This window comes from Wyeomyia smithii, chromosome 1 (assembly GCF_029784165.1).
Source record: "Wyeomyia smithii strain HCP4-BCI-WySm-NY-G18 chromosome 1, ASM2978416v1, whole genome shotgun sequence".
Classification (NCBI taxonomy): Eukaryota; Metazoa; Arthropoda; class Insecta; order Diptera; family Culicidae; genus Wyeomyia; species Wyeomyia smithii.
In genome coordinates this window covers 198,624,827-198,635,873 of record NC_073694.1, presented here as the reverse complement: position 1 = coordinate 198,635,873, position 11,047 = coordinate 198,624,827, and the positions used below count along the sequence as shown (strand labels likewise).

Genomic DNA, 11,047 nt, shown 5'->3' with positions numbered 1-11,047 from the left:
GCACGTCATCCTCCGTTAACCGCTGGGTATAGTAACGCATCTTTCACTCTGTGCGAGATCCAGGTGTGCCACTGTAGTACAGCGTTATCCAGGGGCACCAAGTGGAGGGACACTACATCACCCCCCTTTGGAAAAATTGCGTCAAAAATATTGAAATAGTCCTAATTTAGTGTTGTGTTCACTAAATTAGGACTATTTCAATATTTTTGACGCAATTTTTCCAAAGGGGGGTATCTGTTAGTAGTAAGCTATGAATTTGATTTTTAATGAACTTCACTTCACTCTAATAGTTACTACAAACTAGACGTGTTTCTATTAGGTTATGGGCACAGCCACGCTAGCTTCATAGTGACCTAGATCTGCGTAGTAACTGAAATAACAAGAGCGAAAGTTTTTTTTCCACACACTGTGAGAAGTTGAAGAAACCTAAGATATTTTACAAAAATGTCGCTGAATGGAATTCAAGATGATGTTGGTAATAACAGAAATGCTAACCGAGGACAGGACAGAGGAAGGTCTGGTTCCAGGTTTCCTGCGGCGGGCGGAATTACGTTACCAGCGACGGAACCACTTCATGGACGGGAAAACTACACCTCGTGGGCATTTGCAACCAAGATGCTCCTGATTCGAGAAGGAACTTGGGACGCTGTAACACGGGATGAAGACGATCCGGCGGATGGTATTTCTTTTCGAGCCAGTAAACTACAGTCTGGTTCAAAGTGCAAAAGCATGGCATGGAAGAATTTGAAAAAAAAGGCATTCCAGGATGACGGGATGACCAGACGGATTGGTTTGTTGCGAAAACTGATCAGTATCCGGCTGTCCGAATGCAGTTCTGTGGAGGAGTACGTAAGTCAGCTGATGTCGACCAGTCACAAGCTCTCTGAAGTTGGCTTCAAGGTCGACGATACGTGGTTCGCGAGCCTATGATTATGGGCCTCGAGACGTCTGGGATCAAGATTACCGCGGTTGCAGTTAAAACCAAAATCCTCCAGGACGTGAAGATGAGTAGTGAAACGAAGTCCAGTTCCGGCGACGGTGCATTCTACTGTCATCCTAAGACAAAGCAAAAAGAAAAGGCCGCAATAAAGTGCTTCAAATGTATCCGTTTGGGGCATTTTGCGTCAGAGTGTCAGAAGCGAGAGACCAATGACAAAATGGAGAAGAAATCATCAGGCAAGCATGCTGCATTTAGTGCCCGTGAAGCGCCGTTTGGCGCGAACGAGAAATAGATTTTTGACTCGGGGGCGACGTCTCACATGTGCCACAACAAGGTAATTTTGAATTGTGCCAAAGAGGGGGTGCAGCATATCAACGTAGCGAACAATTCGGAATCTTTGAGGGTTGCGACCGGAACAGTGAACCTTGTAGCAGATGTGCAAGGTTGTTCGTGCGATTTGATAAAGGCATTCCAGACTTAGCGCTCATTTTAATGTCGGTGAGAGAAATTTGTAACAGCGGATATAGTGTCTTCATGAAGGGCGCTTGTGGAACTAGTCGCTGTTGACAGGGAGGAAGGTGGCCTCTACAAGTTGTGCTTGGCCAATCAGCAAGTTTCGTGTGCGGCGAAGGAGGCAGACGACATGGTTCTTTGGCAACGGCGGATGGGTCATCTGCACCAACAGAGCCTAAAGCAGCTACGTGAAATGGCTAGTGGCATTCGATTCCGGGATGCAATTATTCCCACGTGTACTGTATGTCTACAAGGGAAACAGAATCGTCAGCCATTTAAGAATAAGGGCACTAGAGCAAGTGAAATCTTCGAATTAGTGCATTCAGATATTATTCAGATATATTGTCTACTTCCTCAAGTCAAAAAAGCAGATTCTGGATTGTTTTAAGGATTTCAAAGCTTATGCTGAGAATCAAACCAAAAAACATATCAAGCGACTACGGACGGACAGCGGCTTAGAATACGTGAACCAAGAAATGAACGGTTTATGCGAAGTTCAGGAGTTCATCACGAAATGGCAGTTCCTTACAACCCGGAGCAAAACGGTCTCGCTGAGCGCATGAATCGAACCGTGGTTGAAAAGGCGTGATGCCTGCTAAGATGGACAAAGCTTTTTGGGCGGAAGCTGTTCTGCCGGTACCCGCATAACTGTCCCCTACTGATTTTGGTCACTTTTGAGTTATCATCGGGAATCGACTTAATTGTTATCATATTTCTGGGAAAAAATTAAAATTGATACTTTTGTCTGGAAAAACATGGAAAAAATACCAAGTTGTTTTTGTCCCATATTGAAAGTACCCGCATTACAGTCCCACTGCATAGTGGTGCAAACTTCAAACATATAATTTTGCTCCAGATTAGTGTATATCGAATTATTTTGGGCATATAAAAGTATGTCATTTAATTAACTAAACTAATGTTGTTTTTCTGTAATACAATCTTCGTTGCCAATGATAACGCCGATTACTGGTTGAATTTATATCTGATGGGACAAAATATGCGGGTACTTTTGAAATGTACCCGCATATTTTGTCCCATTTTGTCTTTTTTTCAAGTTATATAACGTAAAACCAATTCCATCCATGGTTTTTTGTTCTCAACGATAAACTTGTAGTGCCATGAAACTGTTATGGTCATTGGTTCTGGATGTAATTGCTGGAAATTCGAAAATTCGCGGAAAATATTAAATCGCCGTTTTCTCAACATGTTGTTTTTCATAATGGGACAGTTATCCGGGTACCGGCAGTGTTGCGACTGCTGTTTTTTGATCAACCGATCTCCGACGACGACGGGTTAACTGTGACTCCAGAAGAAGCATTCGGTGTCAAGAAACCAGATTATTCTGAGCTGCGCGTATTTGGCGCAAAGGTGATGTGTCATGTGTGTTGGGGCTGCAGTGGACTGTGACTGCGCCGGTCGGTAAACGTTGCTTGCGTTCCCAGCGGGAACCAAGCCGGATGGGAGCAGGACCCTTTCGTTCCTTCCCAGGAGGGCAACTAGATTGGCCGGACTCCTTTGATCGGCTTCGCCTCATGAAGCCGTGACGTGATTGGCCTGGACTAGCCCACTTGGCTAGCAGCAATCAAACTCGAAGATATGAGCCTTGAAAAAGACTCTCAAAAAACTCTTCAATTTCAATTAACTCTTACGGGTGGAGACGGAGGACAGAATGTTCGGCGGTCGGGTGCAAACACAGAACTACTGTTTACACGAATTTATTCATTTTTCTCTTCTTCTTATTCTTAATATCTATTCTTCGCGTTAAAGTTCTTCGCGGTGACGCAACTTTTGCCCACCGATGCTACTGCTACTGCAGCTACTATTATTGCTGCTATTGTTCTCCTTATACTGTCTGCTTTCTATTGTTTATCGTATCGCGGTTGGAAAAATACTAATAAATGCTGCCGCATCTGTTGCTCTTTTATATCATTCCGCAGTGCTAAAGTATACAAAGGGGCGGGCCTGAATCTCACACCGCTGTTTACCTACTGCGACGCAATTAGTGGATATAAAGCGTTCGCTCGCTGCCACTCTGTCGCTTCAGTTCGAACAGGTTGGACTGAACAATGTGCCTGTAGCCAAAAGGCAGAAATGGGATGTAAAATCCGAATCTGGGATTTTTGTGTGTTTTGTTTTTATGCGGTTCAAGCGAAAGGATTTCGAGTTTATGTTCCAAGGAACAAGAAGATTATTGTCAGCCGAGATGTCGTTTTTCTGAGTGAGACAGCAGAAACACCGTTTCCGAACGAATCGGCCAAGTTGGTCGAGGATTGGATACAGTTAGAGAGCTGTGGTGCAGTCGATCAAAAAGTGATTGATCCTCCGTCCGATACACCCAACAGTAACAACCACGAAACCGACGACGAGTCGGATCTTGACAGCACGTTCGGTGATACCGAATGTGAACCAATTATGGCAGCGCAAACGATACTGTGGTAAGATGTCTTCTTCAGCTCCAGCGCTCCCTCCGCAAAAAGAGGACCCACACGATGTGGTCAGGCGCAGCGGCTGGGAGCGCACGCTTCCAGGCAAGTATACCGATTATGAGATGACTTGCAGTATTTTCCTCAAAACATTCCGTGCCCACAGCAAATCGACTATCCCCGGTCATTTAAAGAGGCAATAGGCTGCGGCGATAGACAGTCGTGGCAGAAAGCGATGGAAGAAAAGTTCGAGTTCTTGAAGAGCAACAAAACCTGGGAGCTAACTAAACTCCCTTCAGGACGAAATGCGCTGAAATGCAAATGGATTTACAAGTTGAAGACAAATGCCGACGGATCGGTGCAGCCCTATAAAGCTCGGCTTGTAATTAAGGGCTTCTCTCAGATAAAGGGTGTCGACTACAATGAGACGTATTCTCCAGTCGTCAGATATGCCTGTATTCGCTATCTGCTGGCCCTAGCTGCACAAATGAACCTTAGCATCTACCAAATGGATGCAGTGACGTCTTTTCTTCAGGGCAACTAGACAGAGGAGGAAACTTACATGGAACAACCTGAAGGATTTGTGGACAAAAAGGATCCCAAAAAGGTTTGCCGTTTACGAGAGGCGCTATACGGCCTAAAGCAGGCCAGTCGGGTTTGGAATGCCATGCTTGATGCGAAATTGCGGCGGATCGGCTTGAAACGCTCGAGTTTTGATCCGTGCGTGTACTACAAAGTCGGCGATGATGGCACTATTACTGTTGATGTTTACGTTGACGATTTTTTGGTATTCTCCAACCAGCCGAGATGGGTGAAGGGACAAGTGATGGCAAAGTTTCACATGAAGGATCTCGGGAAAGTGGAACAAATTCACACGTGCTGAAAATGCAGTAATGCGGATCAACAGCGTTACATCGATGAACTACTCAAACGTTTTAAAATGATTGACTGCAACCCAGTGGTGACGCCCGTGGACGGCAATCAACGATTGTCGAAGGAAATGAGCCCGAAGGACGAATGTGAGAAGCAGCGTATGGCATTGGTTCCGTTCCGTGAATTAGTGGGTGGCCTGCAGTTCTTGGCACAGTGCACTCGGCCCGACATTGCTTATGCTGTGAACTGCGTGGGTAGCTTTAGCAGTAATCCGGGGGAAGCGCACTGGACGGCAGCAAAGAGAATCTTGCGTTACCTGGAAGGAACAAAGCTGATGAAACTGGTTGACGTGAAGCAAAATGACAGAGCATTCGAAGGATTCAGCGATGCGGATTGGGGCAACGACTCCGAATCAAAACGATCGATCACTGGTTATGTATTCCAGTTTGCTGGTAGATCGGTGTCGTGGAGCTTTCACAAACAACCAACCGTTGCGCTCTCTACGGCTGAAGCAGGATATATGACGATGTCTGCTGCAGCACAAGAAGCGTTGTGGTGGCGAGGATTCCGGAGCGAGATATTGGGAGTTCATCATCTTGTTCGAATCACAGTATGCCTAGCCGAAAAGGAAATTGGGTACTCACCCCGCAGCAAACACATCAACTTGCGACACCGTTTTGTTAGGGAACAGGTCGAGCTAAAAACTATTAAGCTGCTGCACGTAGAATCGAAGCAACAGAAGGCTGATGTTCTGACAAAACCGCTTACTGGACAAAAGTTTCTGGATGCCATGAAAGCTTAGGGAGTTACTAAAATCCATGCTTAAGGTGAAATCTTAGTAACGTTTGCGGTAGAAAAAATGGACTCTTTTCAGATGGTGATGAAAAAAAACTAAGACAGATAATTGAGTTGGATAAATTTTCCATGGAAGGTTAGCTTCCTCGCAAAAAATATAACGCCCTTACGTGCGGCCTTCCGGCAGTTAATTGGAACATTCGCCATGGCGGACAAAAACATGCGTGTAGGCATGTCTTTAAGCTCTTCCTTTGTTTTTTTTTTTATTGATTCTTCCTCTGTTTTTGCGACAAAATTGTTGTTTTAGATCTTGCGCTTCAAGTTTGCCTAGAAATTCTCGATGGGACGCAGCTGGGGGACGTTGGGCGGATTCGACGACTTCGGTGCCTCATCGGTATTCGCCGCTCCATCTACTTCAACGATCGCTTCGAGTAGTGGGCCAAATCTGGCCAAAACACTGTGTCTTCGCCCTAATGGTATTTCTTGATGAACGACGCAACTTCTGGCAGGCACTTCGTACTATAAATTTTCCCGTTCACGGCCAGCCCGGAGCAAAAGTAGAGCTGCTTTGACATCCCCTTCTCGCTGATTGTCAGTCACAGCAACACCTTCTTGGGAAACTTGGTGTGTGAAATAAATTTCACCTCGGAGCTCACTTCCTTCGTGGGAGAAGTGAAATACGAAGTACCCTGCCAGTCGTTGCCATCCAGGGTGAGATAGATCTCGTCGCCCATCACCACTGCCACGTAGCGATTCGCCGGGAAAATCGGCTTAACCATCTTATTCAACCGCTGTCGCTGCGTCATTGCCTGCAGCTCCGAGACCAGTGGACGGGACTGCCGCTTCCTGACCTGTATGTCCATGTTCTCCAGATACTTTTTCACTGTTTTAACGCATGCACCAACCTCCCGGCCAAGTGCATGCTCGATTTAGCCACTTTTCCCTCGGTCTTCCTCGTCAGCATCCCTTGAAGCTTCTTGTCGCTCAGGGTCGTTGGCCGTCTGGAACCGGGACTTCTTTCGATGCTCTGATAGTTGTCCAATAGTGTCAAGATGTTGTAGATGCTGGAACGCGGCGTCCACAAAGTACTGCACGATGTCCGTTTTTGACGCGGCGGGGTACCGTTCTTTGAACGCGCACACGCCATCACAGTTAGAGTTTGACTGATAGAGCTGTCATTTTGTTTTTGCTAACTCATGGGTTACATGGGTGAATTTCCTTAAAAGCTTAATATCTAAGGTCCTTTATGACAACATTTTGCATGGAAGCCAAGTTCAAGTCCAAGTCCAAGTCCAAGTCCAAGTCCAAGTCCAAGTCCAAGTCCAAGTCCAAGTCCAAGTCCAAGTCCAAGTCCAAGTCCAAGTCCAAGTCCAAGTCCAAGTCCAAGTCCAAGTCCAAGTCCAAGTCCAAGTCCAAGTCCAAGTCCAAGTCCAAGTCCAAGTCCAAGTCCAAGTCCAAGTCCAAGTCCAAGTCCAAGTCCAAGTCCAAGTCCAAGTCCAAGTCCAAGTCCAAGTCCAAGTCCAAGTCCAAGTCCAAGTCCAAGTCCAAGTCCAAGTCCAAGTCCAAGTCCAAGTCCAAGTCCAAGTCCAAGTCCAAGTCCAAGTCCAAGTCCAAGTCCAAGTCCAAGTCCAAGTCCAAGTCCAAGTCCAAGTCCAAGTCCAAGTCCAAGTCCAAGTCCAAGTCCAAGTCCAAGTCCAAGTCCAAGTCCAAGTCCAAGTCCAAGTCCAAGTCCAAGTCCAAGTCCAAGTCCAAGTCCAAGTCCAAGTCCAAGTCCAAGTCCAAGTCCAAGTCCAAGTCCAAGTCCAAGTCCAAGTCCAAGTCCAAGTCCAAGTCCAAGTCCAAGTCCAAGTCCAAGTCCAAGTCCAAGTCCAAGTCCAAGTCCAAGTCCAAGTCCAAGTCCAAGTCCAAGTCCAAGTCCAAGTCCAAGTCCAAGTCCAAGTCCAAGTCCAATTCCAAGTCCAAGTCCAAGTCCAAGTCCAAGTCCAAGTCCAAGTCCAAGTCCAAGTCCAAGTCCAAGTCCAAATCCAAGTCCAAGTCCAAGTCCAAGTCCAAGTCCAAGTCCAAGTCCAAGTCCAAATCCAAGTCCAAGTCCAAGTAAATTTCATTTTTTCACATAATCACTTCCCATAATCCTATTCCTACATGAAATCACCAAAACACTGATTTTTTTTGTTACTTATACTATTTTGAGGCAACATTGCTCCGCTGTCCGTGAACATCAACGCAGTGCAGTTTACAATTTGGAATTGAAATTTGATTTGGAATTAGTTTGTGGGAACGGATGCTGGAACGGATTTTGGGTTGGATTTGATTGGACTTGAAAACTAGATTTGGGATCGGTATCGAGGTTTAAATCAAGAGTATGTGTCAGGTGCTGAATCAGAAATTATTTTTTAGCTTTTCAGAATTTTGAATTAAATTTATGATTGAATTTTGGCTTCGAATTTGAGATTAATATTGGACTTGGCTTTTGAAAAAAAAATTAGATGTGGGACCAATTCATCCATTAGATTACGGCGTGAATCTTTGATTGAGTGTTAGATTTGGTGTAAAATCCTAAAAGATTCTCGGCCATCCATTAGATCCATTGTACCGTGGCTTAACTGTATAAGTACACGAATGGGTAGAAAGCCCTCCGATGGCAAAAACATATGGAAATTCAATCCACAAGGCACTAGTAATTCATCAAAATACGTGGCTCATAAAACCCATACAGGGGAAAAAATAGAAACGGATCAAACCCACTGCGTCGAACCGTGAAACGGGAACCTATTAATAACGCAAACGGCTTTCCACTCCGGTAGCACCATCGCAGAAAAAATAACCTACAGAAGAAAATCCGTTTTCGTTATCCTCTTTCAGACGAAAAACGCATAACTGGATGTCGCCTGCTGCCGACTTGTACCGGTCCGAGCGAGGTTTGGATGGAGTTTTTTTTTGCTCACGTCATAAGGTATCCATATGTGCATGCAACCTGAAGAAGACGGTAAAGACTCGATCCGAAGACGGTGTGGTGCAGTTTTCTTGTACATTGGCTTTTTATCTGCCAGGTGAAGCAGCAGCCGACCTAACACTAGATTGGACAAGTACTTCCCAATCCGTGGATGTCGTGTTCGTCGTCGTCGTCGACGTCGTCATCTTCGGAGTCCTCGTTGTCGTCGTACTGGAGCGCTCACTTTACAGCCAGTACTTCTACTCTATACCGGTGCTTAAAATGTCGAGTGAAAGACTTCTCCTTTTCTAGGTGAGCTCTCAGCTGTCCGTGCACCGACGAAACGGAAAGAGGTGGTAAGATGGGTCGGCAAAGATTTCGATTAACTTGTATGAGATGCATATTTTGCCCCGAACATAGTGCGCGGCGATAAACTGTGGATCATACTGCCGGGTTCGAGTAAAGTATGAAACAAGAAATGGCTGCCAGCTGAAGGTTTTCGGGCAATCGCAGCCAGGTAGGAAGATGGGGGGGACGGGTGGCACTGTCGACAGAGAATATGTTGATATTAGATTGCATACTGGGTTACTTTTACATTGTGGTTTTGCAGAGAGACAGCGAGAAGAAGTCTGGAAAATGGTTAGACTCCGGCCGCCAAGTCGGAGAAGATGGTGGAACGTGATAAGAAGCTGAAAAGTGGTGGCAAGAATCTGTTGAACCGCATTTAAATATTAAATACGAGAAATCTGAAGCTCAGTACTACACACTTCGTGATTTAAGGATAATGAAAAGTGGAGTAAAAAATATTTCACTCGTCATAATCCGAATTCAGAGTACTAAGTATAGCAAAACCGTGGCATTGATTGACAATTGAATCCTTCCTCTTAGAGAGGAACAAATATTTTCTACCACAAACACTCAGAAAGTATAAACGTTCTGCATTTCGTGCCGGTTCGGGTTGTACACACATGAAAAACAGCACGAAAGCAGGGGAAAATTAATATTTACGTAGTCTTTACACGTACTGAAGGGAAGGGAGTGTAAATACCTGAGCGGGAACCGTGTTAGGGTAAAAGTTTTGATTTGATACCTAATACTTCGACCTTTCGGCATTTGGTTAGACTAAAGATTCCAGTGAAAATCCATAACGATATATTGAGTCTAGGATCGGAAGGTTATGATGACGTTAGCAGTAGTGAACAGACGTAGAAAAACCAATTTCTGCACATAATACGAGCCTCTGGAAATATGCTGAGCTATTACAATTACTGACCTGCATTCATTTTACATTTCTAAATTTCAATCAAGGGCTGATAAATGAAAATATGTTCCTGTTATGTTGTACTTCAGCTCGAGAGCAGCAGACACGGCCAGCATGCCTGGATGCTAACTTTTCAACTTCTCATTTGTATAAAATATTTTCGAGATCCGACCGCTTTTTCCTTTTAGTGTACATTCAAAATACAAGCTGGAAGCTGTTTCCTAATTGGAATGTGTAACTAATGTTGAAGCAGCATGTAGCATTGTGGGATAAGCCCTTTGCCAAATGTTTAGTACTATTCTAGTATCAACTCAACTTACGTTTTTGTGTTGATTTATTGAAAAAAAAATGGTGATGATTTTTATACAATTTTTATACAATACATTTGGGCTTGGGACTTGGACTATGGCTTAGTCTTGGACTTGGACTTGGACTAATGAATATATTTTTATTACTCATTGACTTGGATTTTGATGCTATAGATAGGTTTTGTAATACATAGTTGAGAAAACAATTTTCTTTATTTCGATTACACCAAATAACTGTCTGAATCATTTTTGATTGACGATGATTGTCTGTTATTTTATTTCTGTTACCATTTCTGTGTTTGCTATTTTTTGTTTTGCAGGCTAATTGATGAGAGTTATATTGTTTAAGTTCAAAGTTTTAAAATGGTTTCTTTTGTTCAAAACTGATTTTTATATCTATTAGATATAGCTGTGTTCACTACATTTTATTTACTTCAATAATTTTCCGTCGCTATTCTATCAATGAGGGGGTGATGTAGTGTGCTTCCATAAGGTGTCCTCGGTATAATGCTGTACTACAGTTGTGGTAGGACAGCAGAGTGAGGTGTTGGTGTCGTAGTGTTAGATAACCAGAAGAATGAAGACATCCAGGCTCGTAAATGACGTGAAGACGTGTTTAGGATTAACGGCAAGTTTATCAACTGCAGCCTTATCTAGACCAAGGATAAACCCGATGACGTCGAGGACAAGTTCTAGAGTGAACGTATGGCGTGTGTCAAAACAAGCCGTGAAATCGTTGTTGGCGATGCAAACACACAAGTCAAGAAAGAGGATTTCTTTCGACATATCATTGGTAAACACAGTCTTCATTCGTCGACTAATGATAACGGCTCAAAGCCATCTATAGCAACTACTTTTCACGTTTCTATATTCGTAAACACACCTGGACGCCTGCTCCCAGACCGATCAAATTTTGGTCGTATGTTAAGTCTTTTCGGGGACTCTGAGCACTTCTTCGTCGTAAGTAAGATCCGCGCACGGTTGTCGAACGTGCTGAAATCT

General features: G+C 44.3%; 1 protein-coding gene across 1 annotated transcript; it reads left to right on the top strand.

The window, feature by feature from the left end:
• The first annotated feature begins 4,816 nt into the window (after nucleotides 1–4,816).
• Nucleotides 4,817–5,551, top strand: LOC129717422 (uncharacterized). The gene has a single exon (XM_055667308.1). The coding sequence runs from the start codon at nucleotides 4,817–4,819 to the stop codon at nucleotides 5,549–5,551; it is 735 nt and encodes a 244-aa protein (XP_055523283.1).
• Nucleotides 5,552–11,047: the final 5,496 nt, after the last annotated feature.

Coding starts and splice junctions, on each gene's coding strand:
- LOC129717422 (XM_055667308.1), top strand. CDS start 4,817: ATGATTGACTGCAACCCAGTGGTGACGCCCGTGGACGGCAATCAACGA.